The sequence below is a fragment of the Sorghum bicolor genome, chromosome 3 (assembly GCF_000003195.3).
Source record: "Sorghum bicolor cultivar BTx623 chromosome 3, Sorghum_bicolor_NCBIv3, whole genome shotgun sequence".
Lineage (NCBI taxonomy): Eukaryota > Viridiplantae > Streptophyta > Magnoliopsida > Poales > Poaceae > Sorghum > Sorghum bicolor.
The window spans coordinates 61,488,847-61,501,735 of NC_012872.2; the positions used below are offsets into that span (position 1 = coordinate 61,488,847).

At 47.0% G+C, this 12,889-nt stretch overlaps 4 protein-coding genes across 5 annotated transcripts; all 4 read right to left on the minus strand.

Moving 5' to 3' along the window:
- LOC8059193 (aspartyl protease family protein 2) lies at positions 691-2,058 on the minus strand. Its single transcript, XM_002458369.2, has one exon. The coding sequence runs from the start codon at positions 2,056-2,058 to the stop codon at positions 691-693; it is 1,368 nt and encodes a 455-aa protein (XP_002458414.2).
- Positions 2,642-5,075, minus strand: LOC8069804. Of its 2 annotated transcripts, none has more exons than XM_021457550.1 (3): positions 4,980-5,075; positions 4,638-4,857; positions 2,642-3,015 (listed from the first exon to the last, which is right to left on the minus strand). In XM_021457550.1, exons 2-3 carry the CDS (start codon positions 4,826-4,828, stop codon positions 2,829-2,831), a joined length of 378 nt encoding a protein of 125 aa, XP_021313225.1. In that variant the 5' UTR covers positions 4,829-4,857; positions 4,980-5,075; the 3' UTR covers positions 2,642-2,828. The 2 variants fall into 2 exon arrangements, with proteins under 2 accessions (XP_021313225.1, XP_002458415.1); XM_002458370.2 differs by having other exon boundaries at positions 4,638-4,851; positions 4,980-4,995.
- On the minus strand, positions 5,721-8,457 carry LOC8069805 (NADH-quinone oxidoreductase subunit B). Its single transcript, XM_002458371.2, has 2 exons — positions 7,933-8,457; positions 5,721-6,263 (listed from the first exon to the last, which is right to left on the minus strand). Exons 1-2 carry the CDS (start codon positions 8,298-8,300, stop codon positions 6,029-6,031), a joined length of 603 nt encoding a protein of 200 aa, XP_002458416.1. The 5' UTR covers positions 8,301-8,457; the 3' UTR covers positions 5,721-6,028.
- Positions 10,424-11,641, minus strand: LOC8069806 (inorganic pyrophosphatase 1). The gene has a single exon (XM_002458372.2). The coding sequence runs from the start codon at positions 11,533-11,535 to the stop codon at positions 10,699-10,701; it is 837 nt and encodes a 278-aa protein (XP_002458417.1). The 5' UTR covers positions 11,536-11,641; the 3' UTR covers positions 10,424-10,698.

Below are 12,889 nucleotides of genomic sequence, written 5' to 3' on the forward strand. Positions count from 1 at the left end.
TCTAGTGACGCCCCTTGGCACCCACGGATCATCCCATACTTTTATGCTGCGACCGTTACCCACACACCAGACAATTCCTTCTTTCAAAGTTTCTATTCCCAAGCTTATGCTTCTCCAAGTATAAGAGCAGCCCGGTTTCGCCTGTGCCTCCAGGACACTTGCGTTCGGGAAGTACTTAGATTTCAGAAGACGACCACAGAGTGATGTTGGATTCTGTAGAAGTCTCCAGGGTTGTTTAGCGAGCATCGCCATATTAAAGGCATGGAGGTCCCTAAAACCGAAACCACCGTTTCCTAAAAAAAAAACAAACAAACCACCTTCAGCTTTCGTGCTAACCAACTTCTCCCAGCTCACCCAATGCATACTCCCTTCTTTATCTTGAATATAACACCAGAATCGAGCTATCATAGAACTGATCTGAGTGCACATTTCCTTTGTGATGTCAAAACGTCCCATTGCAAAAACTGGAATAGCCTGAGCCACAGCTTCAATAACCTCTCCTTCCATCCTTGAATTCTCTGCCAGATCCGTTCTTTCAAATAGGCAAACACATTACTCCTTGATTTCCCAACGAAAACCGGCAAACCACAATTTTATATAACATGTATAATCACAACATCAGCTAATACCTAAAACTTCTCCATGCGGCACATTAGTAATCCCTTTTGAATCAGTCCTCGTTTCTGATCACTAAACTGAACATCCGTTTGGCGTGAAACCGATCCTTCCCCTCTCGACATCGAACACAAGACCGAATCCTTGTTGCTGGACGTTGCCGAGCACGTTGAGGCCATCATCCGCCGCCTGGAGCCCGAGGCAGAAATACGTCCGGCGATCCCCGCCCTGCACGGGGATGAGGTAGTTCGCCTGAGGCAGCGCCATGTCCGCACCACCGGCGAAGTGCAGCACGATGCTGGGCACGCGAACAGCAGCCGCGGGCGCACCGTTCCCGCGGAGGTCGTAGCACGCGTCGAACACCGAGAATTTGGTGGCCAGCTTCCGCATCGTCCCGGCCGCTGCCGCGTGCGAGTCGAAGGCGTCGCGCACCGCCGCGTACGCGTCCCGTGCGAACCGTGAAATGGCCGTGCCGGAGTCTACCACGATGCCCCCTCGCCCGGTCGCCGGGTTCAGCGCGAGGCTGGCGTTGGAGAATCCGGTCACGCGCTCGCCGCCGACGCTGAAGCCGACCATGTCCACGTAGTAGAGGCTGGGCCGCCGCGGGTTCGTCCGCAGCGGGGTGAACGCCGTGGACGGTGGCTCCGGCGTGCGGCCGAACACAAGGTACGAGGAGCCGTTCTGCGCGCGGGACAAGCGGTCGCCGAGGCAGTACGAGAAGACGTGCCCGTACGCCGGCGCCAGCTGCGTCGGGAAGGAGAGCTGGCCCCGGCCGACGCCGAGCAGCCCGGCCGCGGACTCCAGCAGCCCCACGTTGTCGTGGCCGCATCCGAGCGTGACGTTGTGGACGTGCGTGTCGTCGGGGAAGACGAGCCTGTCGGTGGCAAGGTCGCCGCTGGACGCGGAGCCGTCGCCGTACACAACCATGTACACGCAGCCCCCGGTGCGGGCGTCGCAGCCGGGGTAGCGGAGGACGTCGCGGCACCGCGGCGAGGCGCAGGGGATCCGCCTGTGCGTGCTGGAGCTCCGCGGGTCGTAAAGCGGGGTCACCTGGCGGTAGCAGTGGCGGCACGGCACGCACTGGAGCCAGATGAGGTCGCTGCCAGTGTCGATGACGACGAGCGCGCGCGTGGGCGGGTCGCCGACGTTGATGACCGCGAAGTACTCGCCGCTGTCGAAGGGGACACCCGACATGACGGGGGAGCGGAGCCGGTCGTCGTCGTCGGCGGCGATCGAGTGGAAGGAGGCCACCTGCGCGGTGAAAGGAGCGGCATGGCGGCAGCGGCGAAGGCTGCCCGGTGGTGCGCCGCGCCGGGATGGGAAGACTGCGCCTCGGTGGACGACGGGGATGTGCAGCGTTTTTGGTCGGTGGGTGGCGTCAGCGGTGAAGGTGACGAGGACGACGAGGAGGAATCGTAGCGGAAGAGCGTCGGGCGACGCCATGAGGGCACGATGGCGCGAAGTGGTAGACCGGTGAAGAGGCAGGCCGGACGTGCAAAAGATGGCCGATGGAAATTCTTCTTGTGCAGCATGCGTTTAAAATGTTTTCCAATTATATACTACGCCTGGTGTAAGTTTTCAGTTATGATATGAATGCTACTGGCTTTGTTTTAATTTGAAACACCCCTTGTGTTTATTAAACTTCAGTTTCCTTTAAAACCGTACCCTCCGCTATCATCAAAACAAGATAGTGCTCTGCTCTGGTATCTCAGCAACTGCAGACGACAGAATTTAGTCCGAAGATGGTGCTTCTCTGTTCTGGCATCTCAGCAATTGCAGTCCGGTCAGCAAAGCAAGCGTCGGTGGTGTTTAGTATCTCTCAACGCGGAGGCATTTCCGAGCTCACGATTTGTTCACCAAAGTTGCAAGTGCCAGTAGAGTACTCTAGTAGGACACAAATACACGACCGCATCGGGGGGCGCGGGGACCTGGCGCATGCAATGCAATCCCGCTTGGACGACTGACGGAACACGGGCGCAAGGCATGCCAGAGAACGCCCGGGAAATATTCCAGAAAGGGCAGGATATACAGTAAATTATTAGCTCATCATTTCTCGTCCACCGAGATTAATATAGTTCCACAGCATCAAGATTCAATAGTACTATAGTTCCGAATACCAAAATGTTGCATCACCTACACCGATTCCATAATATTCGTCGGCAAATGTGGATTGCTAATGCTAGAGCCCTAGAGGTAAGGCAGGCATTCAGGTTTCAGACATGGTAGCCCGTGACAGTAAATCCTCTACCGGCGATCTCACCTAGGCAGAACCACGCATACAACTCGATGCCAAACATCGCAGCAACACCAGCATCCTCAACCTTCAGATTGCTTCTGTTCTTCCACAGGAGCTTCGCACCATCAAGCTCTTTCCAGAATGACTCATAACGACCAGGAAGGCTGCAAGAAACACATAAATCAAGTGTTAAAATTTCTGACGAGAGCACAATATATAAAATGCATATTTATCAAATCGTGTGTTGTGAAAATTGTCTAAAATGCAGCAATAAGCTTCATTTATTGTTTACTTTTGTTTACGAATAGCCATTAACATAAATTCAGGATATATACATCCAGAAATCAATATTGCCAGGTTCCCCAATACGTGTATGTGAATTCCACCGACTGTCGTGGCGTCCACCATCTTGGTCCAATTCTTAGAATTTAACTAGCAAGTGAGCCTTTTAATATATTTTAAAGATATTCTAGTCATCCAACATTTATATCAAAACATATGGTTCATATATAACTCAGCATGGGTTTACCAACTAGTTAGCAGACAACAATAAATAATTTGACAGGAGTAATACAAGATATTTCTGTTGTCATAAAAAGTTTAACAGACAGGCAATTGTTACCCTAAATAAACAAGCAAGCACACCAAATCTTCTATTAGTTCAGCAGATGTAATTCAAACAAGAGGCAATAAACATGATTGATCAATCTCAATGTGGCAGGCGCCATGATTAGCATTTGTTTTGTAATAGCCAAATGCAGACTGTGTGCCACAGAAACAAGAATTCACATCACATTAGTTAAAAGACAAGAAATCCTAAACTTTTTTTGTGCCACTAAATTATCACGTCACGATGATTAGATAGCCTCTGAAATTCTTAATGTCTATTTGTGTGATGGAGCCAATCAACTGCGTCTAACTCTAACCTAACATGGCCTAATCATATAATTTCATCAGATAAGAATACTTCAAGGCATCTAATAAGCACTTTGGGCTCTTATCAATACAAAAACCTAAACAATACTTGGTGGATCCATATAGGTTTGCTGCAACCCTAAAGAGGCTTCCCATAAGTCCATATTAACAATGTTGAATTCCAATTTCATCACTAAACCTCCCATCCGATCTACAAGCTAACAAATTAACAATGCACACCACCCTGCAAAGGCGTTTCCTCCAAGCTCCAACAATTCAATATGATTGGTTACTTGATAAGAATTTCAGAAATTCAGACAGATTTCTTGTAGCACATGCATTGACTCAAGCATTATGAACAACCTAGTAGATGCCCAGTGTTGCAGCAAAAGAGAGGGAGTTGGAAGAGGCATGATTCATCCAAACACAGATATCCAAATCCTTCCTCTATGCTTACTGTGATAGCAATATGCAAATTGTGACATCACAGAATAACCACCTGAATCATAAAGTTTTGGATGCTACAGTGCAACTAAATCAGCACATCCCAAGGGTTAGGCGGATTGTGGAATTCCTGATTGTCTACCCAGCACTGCACAATTATATAATGTCACCAAACGATCATGGTGCTTTTGCATTGGAACTCAAACGGTCAGACCCAACCCATACATGCCCCCTCGGCCCCTCACACCTCAGGAGGCAATCGACAACGACAAGCTACCATATTCTAAAGGAACAACTTCAGATTCATCACAACGGCCAAATCTCCCATCTAAAAGCTGAAAATTTGATATACTGAGATTCTGGCATTTACATCCTCCTCCTCTTTCCTCTCAGAGTTGGTGGCACGGGGACGTGAAGGAGCACTGACCTGGCGAGTCGGGTGTAGAAGAGCTGCTTGGAGAGCTCCCGGCACTTCTCGATGGTGGGAGGGTCGACGACGTAGTGCTTGTTCTTCTCCATGAGCGTCTTGTGGTACGAGCCTCCGTGCTTGGCCACCATCCTCGTCGCCTCGCACGCCTTGGACTGCAGCTGCGCCAGCTTCGACCCCAGCGCCGCCATGGAATGTGCCGCCGCCGCTGGTGCTGGTGCTAGCTCACGGTTCGGAACGCGGCAATGCGGGTTAGAAGAAGAAATTATAAAGGTAAAGAGAAAATTCCGGCGGTCGGGAAGCGCGGATTCCAGGATGATGTGATGGATTCTTTGAGTTTACCTTGTGATTGTGATCGGCGGTTTGGACCGAAGGGATGGAGAGATCCGAGGTGAGGACACGAGTTGGAACTTGGGAAAGACGGCTGCGAGGGGACGGTAAGGGACAGGGCTGTTTTATAGCAGGCTTATTAGCGCCGTACTTGTCTTGGAGGGGAGGTTAGGACCTGCTTTGTCCAGGTGGACTCCATTAGGCTTACGACTTTTCATTGGTAAATCAAATCAAACCCCTGTAATAGCACGGTTCCCATACAGATTAGCGACCTCATTGAGTTTGTCTTGAGAAGTAACATCCCAATGACATATATGTCTTGTTTATTTAAATTATGTTTTGAATGAACCTTTTTTTTTTATTTTTTTGAGAAAATGTTCTGATTGAACTCAGTTTTTCTTTTAGAATATAAAGATGAATTAATTTTGATTAACTTTTGGTTTTCCTTTTAGAACAAAGATGAATTAGTTTTGATTTCAGTTCGACACATTGAGCTTTAGTTTTTGAAATTAAGTCTCAAATAGTTCAAGAAAACTATGATAATGAGATTATGTCAATTTCAAAAATAGCTCGAAAAAAGTGCACTTGACACGTTATCTGCCTGTACATGTAGCCCTGGCACCACATGTCATTTCAAGTTCAATTATACACCTTTAAGTTTCTGCAGTGCTTCCGAAAACAATACAATTTCTCAATACAGGACTTGCAGATCGGAAGAAAAATATGCAGTACCATTCATTAGTTAGGCATCTGATGATAAAAGACAAGACATGTAAGCCTGTATATAAACCCAATGGTAGGGAGAAGATACCCATTAACAGGCATCTGGTGTATTGCTGTATTACAATGGAAGCTTAAAAACAGATTCACGGCAGGTATGGTGTCCATTACAGGCGAACTGACTTCAAGTACAGAGCTCTATGCTCATCAAACAACCTGGACATACATCCTTCCAGGCACAACAAATTTGCAAATCTGAGCAAAGTCTGTCCTTATTTCAGATGAGATAAGTAGGTCAAATGCAAAGAAATATAGGGAGCGAGCAACAGCAGAAGCATGCTTCACTTGGTCCACCAGTGAAGGAAATCCTTACGCCTGTTGATCTTCTTTTGGAGCTGAAGAACACCGTACAGTAGTGCCTCAGCAGTTGGTGGGCACCCAGGGACGTAGATGTCCACAGGGACTATACGGTCACATCCACGTACAACAGAGTAGGAGTAATGGTAGTATCCACCACCGTTGGCACAGCTGCCCATTGAAATAACCCATCTAGGCTCAGGCATTTGGTCATAAACCCTGCAAATAACAAATTTAAAATATGTTCACACACACGTCTCAACAAAAGAAGAGACAAATAAGGAATATTATTAGAAGCACGTAAAGCTTAAAGAAAGTCACTATAGTATACAATCCAGATTTGTAATTTAAGGATACCAAGCAAAGCCTCTTTCCTCCATTCCTATAATTTTGATATTTTTATGTTTCAGCAAGCAAAATGGATAGTCAATCCATGCAGATAATGCAGCTAGCCAGTCAATGCAAGCTTACTTATTTTCCTAATATTGTCAGTGTCCGCAAATAAAGTCATACAGAGCATGTTTTTCCAACATCTTTTACTACAGAATTTTTATCAATGTATTATTACTACCTCTGGTCGAATAAAGATGTCATGCTGACCATGACCAAAATCATCAATGCTATTTGAAAGAGACTGGCCCCTTCGGTTGTAACGAAACCTTTATCCAACCAGAGAGCTTATTAAGGTTCTTAAAAGAGTGGTGCCGTAAAAGTACTTTGAGTGGCAACTTTATCTGTTACTTAGACATGGTCCTAAAGACTTATACATTGAAAAGTGATCAAATTTAAAAGGTTTAACTAATGAATGCAATGGTAAGCTAGCATCCAAAAATGATGCTGGGTTTGCTAGAGCACTCCTGTGTTTCAGCATCTACAGTTAGTACTAACAAGAATTGCAAAACCAGTAAAAGATTAGAATTTAATTCTCCAAAACATCTTAGCACAGAAAACAATACAAACGATATAGAAATGAACTAAGGCCTTGTTTAGTTCACCCCAAAAACCAAAAACTTTTCAAGATTCCCCGTCACATCGAATCTTGCGGCATGCATGGAGCATTAAATATAGACAAAAACAAAACTAATTGCACAGTTTACCTGTAAATTGCGAGATGAATCTTTTGAGCCTAGCTAGACAATAATTGCCAAATAAAAACGAAGTGCAACAGTACCAAAAACAAAAAAAATTCAGAACTAAACAAGGCCTAAGTTTATGTTTGAACTTCAATAGTTTGCTCAACCTGCTAAAGAGAAGAAACACAACATCATAACCACACATCCTAGAAAGGCGCAACTCAAACAACAGGTCTCCTATGCAAATTTATACCAAGAAATTACCAATGTTGATTGGTATGATATGCAAGGTAAGGTCACATACTATACTATAACAATTACTCCAGAAGACAATACTTAAACAAGAAAAATGGTGGGTTTGGATTAACAGAAGCTCAGTATTAAGTCAAATCCCTATACAAATAGCCTCACAAGTGTGGCTGGTTGTCCGCACAATGCAAATTGATCGATTACATTACAATTATCCTCAAAACTTGTTGATACAAATTATAATCATTTTTAGAAAACTTGCAGATAACCAAGTCTATGTAGCTGGTTGTCAAATCAAAGACCCATATCCTACTTCAAGAACATGTTGTTCGTGGGAGCAAACTGAAAATTCTCCATATAATGATCTGAGCACAACATGGTTTCTACAGACGCTATGGCCAATCAGTAGTAAAAATCTAATTCTCTGGATCATATTTCTTCGGTGCAAAGATAGAAATATATTGCTTCATATTCCCCTACCTAGATCCTTTGTGAGATCTAAGGACCCCCCCAAATCGAAATCTAAAATCGGCCTAACCAATCGAGACGAGGAATGTGTTACTGACTTGCGGAGGGCTGGAGCCATCTTGTTGGTGAGCGTGCCGGCGACGATCATGCAATCGGACTGGCGCGGCGAGGGACGGAAGATGACGCCGAACCGGTCGAAGTCGTAGCGGGACGCGCCGGCGTGCATCATCTCCACCGCGCAGCAGGCGAGCCCGAAGGTCATGGGCCAGATCGAGCCCTTACGCGCCCAGTTCATCAGGTCGTCCACCTTGGAGACCACGAACTCGGCCGTCTTCGACATCGCCGGCGGGGGCGCGCCCCCGTATGGCGCTGGGGACGTCGAGGAGGCGCCCGCAGCAGCGGCGGCGGAGTAGGCCCGCGGAGTGGAGAGGAGGGCCAGCCGCGCGGTGCGCGGGAGCAGCGCCATGGTCGGTCGCTAGGGTTTCCTCACCTCGTGGAGGAGGGCGTGGAAGCGTAGGCCGATTTGGGGGGATGGCTTCTCGGAGCTCTGGGGGCACACAGGGAGGTCGGGAGGTGGCTGTCTCGTGGCCGTGGGGAGGTCGGGGGGCGCGTGTTGTGTGCGCGCCGTGAGTGTGACTGGCCCAAAGGACCAATAAGACCGGCCCAGGCCCAAGTCTCAAATAATTTCTTAGACCCGTCCAAGGCTGATTCACTAGTCGGTCTAAATTTCATTTTTGTCGGAAGCCCCATTTTTTGAAGAAAAAGGTTCATTGATCTCAACTACTGCATAAGTTTGATTGAACCCTGTTAATTAGAAAACCAGTTTTTTAGACACATCCAATTATTTAAACCATTTGATTTACCTCCCTGAGCAGTACTGAGGTGATTTTAGTTGATGTGGTGCCACTTCAGCCGTCCTACGTGATGTCAAGTTAGCTATGACAATGATAAATCGGACTTTTGCGATACTTTAGAGAGAAAATTTGAATTTTCAAAAAAAGTTGTTGAAATATTTTTTTCAAAATAAAATCCAAATATTGTTTCTAGAAACTGATTATCAATATAAATTTTGTTTTAACTCGGAAGAAGTGTAAAACCAATTTCATTTTTTTTTCAAAAATCATGATCTACCTTTCTGTTCCTTAGTTAGAATTATTTGTATATAATACAGCCTCCTAAAATTTGAAATTGCGGCAAATATGAATTGGAGGACACAAACCAAGATAAATCCTGTAGACCATAGCATGGATCATCCTGCAACTCTCCATGCAAACTTAAAATATTTCCTCGATTGACTGAGGCCTTGGAAATAGAAAAAACATACAAGTCTTGGTTGCTCTCAGTCAACATCGACACTCTCAATTCAAAATAACTAATCTTTTAGAAAAATAGTTTCAACATTTGAATTTCCAATTGAATATAAAAATACATAAAATACATATCACGACTAATCTACCGATATTTGTTACGCACCACATATATTATTATTTTGTGTTATTTGTTCAAATTTAGAAACTTTGATTTCTACTGTTATGTTTGAGAGAGAACGTACTCTATCCCAAAATAACTGTTATTTGTGTTTCTTAAGAAACAATTTTGGCTAGTCACAAAAAAAGAAACAACTTTGGCTAAATATATATTAAAAATATTAATATTTATTATACATAGTTAGAGTATAGTTAGTACTCCCTCCGTATTTACCGAGAAAGTCATTTAGGACAGGGACATAGTTTCTAAAGCCTAACTTTAACTCCTTGTTTTTTGTAAAAATATTTAACAGAAAGTGGTGTCTAACATATATATATATATATATATATATATATATATATATATATATATGTTATGAAAGTATTTTTTAAGACAAATCTATTTGTATAGTTTTCATATTTTTAAACTCAACAACTTAAAAGTTATTCATGTTTGATCCAAACTTTGTCCAAAACGATTTTCTTTTTAAGTATAAAGGGAGTATCGTTAGAAAAATCTTTAACTAGTTATTTAACAAATTTATTTAAAAACATAAATATTGAATATTTTTTTTATAAACTAAATCACACAAAAATCGAAAATAGTAGTTATATGGGACGGGTGCATGTGACACAAATCAGATGGGACTTGGCGCGCGTGTATCCGACGATGGACAGTGGGAGACGGGGAGAGTCCGTGACTCTGGTTCAGTTCAATTGCTTTCACGCGGATATGTCAGAGCATATCCTAGGAATATGTACCTGAAATTTGATGAAACGCAGATCTGCGGCGGACATCTCTTTCAGTTTCACGGGGTATATGATGCGCGACAGGTTACCTGTCTTTTGTGGCTTGTGGCGCGCAACAAGCTCGGAGATCGGTGCAGACAGATTCCCTAGTGCTGCTAGTGCGATTCGAAATAAGACCACAATTTCACTGGCATAGAATTCTCAAAAAAATTTAACTGGCATAGAGCACGCTAGCCTTTCAAAATGTATGGCAGAAGCATACAAATATCACGCACGCTTGATCGCAACTAAATTTGAATGAATTTCGCCGCTAATTGCGTAATTGTGGCTACAGATTGTAGTGCCCTGCCTAACAGGGAAGCACGCGCATGAATTTTGCTTGTCGTAAATCGTAAGGGATTTCATCCATTAATTTTATCTTTTGTCGGTAGCAAAGAAGATACAACGAGCCATAGCCAATTCAGCAGTGACAGGCTCGATCCGGAGGGAATACACCACACGCACACAAAATTAGTCAATAATACAGTTAACAAACGCTACTATTAATCCATCGTATCGTACGCCGTGCCTCGCCCGCACTTGCTCGAGCTCTCACAACGAACCCGAACCGGCAATAATATCAGATTCTCAACCAGAGACAAGACGGCATCAGTTCTTGACGCCGAGCGGCATGATGGGCATGCCGCCGTCCTGCGCGGCAACGGGCATGGTGGACTCGAGCTTGCAGTCGAGCGGCGGCGGCAGCGCGGCCTCCTCCACGAGCGCCCTCCCGACGAGGCGCAGCAGCGTCTCCTCCAGGTCGGCGCCGTCGGCCCACGGGTGCACCTCCGCCTGCACCCGCGCGGGGTCCTCGCGGATGAGGTCCCACACGGGGTAACCCCTGCGCGGCATCATGAAGTCCTCCCGGGCCAGCCGCAGCGACGGGCAGTAGTCGCCGCGGCCGTCGCCGAGGTAGATGACGCGCTTCGTCGACCTCCCGGTCGTCCCGGCGGCCGCCTCGCGGAGGATGCGGTCGAGCACCAGGCCCTTGCACATGTTGGGCGGGCAGGTGCCGACGCCGCAGCCGTGCGGGGCGGCGTGGTAGGGCCCGATGCGGAGGCGGCCGTCGGCGTCGACGTGGCTGGGGTTGGTGTTGATCTGGGAGAAGCAGCCACGGATGCCGTGGTGCTCCAGGACGGTCTCGATGAAGAAGGCGTTGGCGTCGCTGAGCACGCGCAGGTCGCAGCCCAGCGCGTACGCGGCCTTGATGGCGGCGGGCACGCGCGGGTCGATGGGCGCCGCCCTCAGCACCTCGGCGACGTCGCCCAGGGTCTTGCCGGCCGCGTGGAGCTCACCCATCATGGTGTCCATGAGCGTGTTCCAGGGCATGGTGGGGAGGAGGCGCTCGAACAGCTCGGTGAAGCCCAGGTTGTCGACCACCCAGTTGTCGCTGTCCACGTCGATGATCGTCTTGTCGAAGTCGAACACCACCACGATCCCGGCCATGGGTTTAGCTGGCTGGTTTTTAGGGCGGCTGGCTGGCTACGATGCTAGCTGCTTTGTGTCGTCGAGCTTGTTTGCGGTGGATCGATGGCTGGGGGAGCCGCGGTGGAGGCGGCCTTATATACGGGAGTCGGGGCCGGGGGCGCGGGAAGATGCCGAGGGAATATTACGGAGATGCCTAAGAATAGCGAGCCGGTCTCGGTCGGTCTCGGTGGTGTTCCGGTTCATCCATCGGCCGCGTCAAGTTTGGCGCGGGGGCGGCGGGTGTAGATTCGGCGCGGCGGACCGATGCGACTCGCCAAACTCCCTCGAGAAACCACGCGTGGCGCCCGCTTCTGGTCTGGTTCGCGGTCGCGTGGCGGTGGCGGCGCGCCGTGCGCGGGATGCGGCTTCTGGTTTGGTGGAAAAGGAGGAAGGCGCGAGTCAGTCGGCAGCGGCTTGTTGAGAAGGATCCGGAGATGCTTGGCTCCTGCATGGGGGCGAGGGAATATCCAATCCCCCGGTCCGTCCCGGGGAGCCGTGGTCGAGTCGCTCTCGCATTTCCGTATCTGAGTCTGAGGCCACTTCGTGGTTCAGCGATTTACGTGCCCATTGATCATTTTTTTTTTGGCTTCTTGATTGAGTCGATCGAAAGAAACTTCTCTGTACCGTGTTTACCAAAACTGGTCTGGTTTTTGAAAGGTATAAGAATGGCTCACCTCACGCTGCGTGAACCAAGTGAAAATAATCGGACGGCTTCCTCTTTTCTTTTTGATCCAAACATGCACGCACAAAACTGAAGCTAGCTCATTTGTACAGCAGTCTCTGCTATACTGTTCGTGGCGAAATTGTGTGGTGCTCCAGGGGAATGCTGTCGTGCTTATGGCACCAGATTTGGCAGTTCCGCGCGAAGGTCGTGTACTGCCACGATATTTGTTCACGTTTCCTGGGGGGGGGTGTCCTGTAGCGGATATTCGGCGGATGCGGAGAATCTCCCCCGGAGGTGGCTGCTGGCCGCCAAGGTCGGTCAGTTTGTGGTCCTGCCTCACTGTTTTGAGCCATCAGAACGCGGTCCTCTGTTTTCGCCTCCCTTTTCTCTTCATGTTCTTAAAAAAAATTTTACAAATTTTTTTATATTTTTCGTCACATCAAATCTTACAGCAAATATATAAAATATTAAATATAAATAAAAGAAATAACTAATTACACGGTTTATTTGTAATTGGTGAGATAAATCTTTTAAACTTAATTAATCTATGATTAGACAATTTTGTAAAAATTTTAAAACTAAACAAGACCAGACAATGCTTTATTAGTTCCTCCGTCAATTTTTTTGCGTTCTATAGGTTCTCTTTCGGTCCAAATTCGACCAGCTAGC

Excerpts from the sequence above, each read along its gene's own strand:
- LOC8069804 (XM_021457550.1), bottom strand. The coding sequence starts at position 4,828 with ATGGCGGCGCTGGGGTCGAAGCTGGCGCAGCTGCAGTCCAAGGCGTGC. Across the intron at positions 3,016-4,637 it reads TTCTACACCCGACTCGCCAG|CCTTCCTGGTCGTTATGAGT; the intron begins GTCAGTGCTCCT and ends TGTTTCTTGCAG.
- LOC8069805 (XM_002458371.2), bottom strand. The coding sequence starts at position 8,300 with ATGGCGCTGCTCCCGCGCACCGCGCGGCTGGCCCTCCTCTCCACTCCG. Across the intron at positions 6,264-7,932 it reads ATGGCTCCAGCCCTCCGCAA|GGTTTATGACCAAATGCCTG; the intron begins GTCAGTAACACA and ends TGTTATTTGCAG.
- LOC8059193 (XM_002458369.2), bottom strand. The coding sequence starts at position 2,058 with ATGGCGTCGCCCGACGCTCTTCCGCTACGATTCCTCCTCGTCGTCCTC.
- LOC8069806 (XM_002458372.2), bottom strand. The coding sequence starts at position 11,535 with ATGGCCGGGATCGTGGTGGTGTTCGACTTCGACAAGACGATCATCGAC.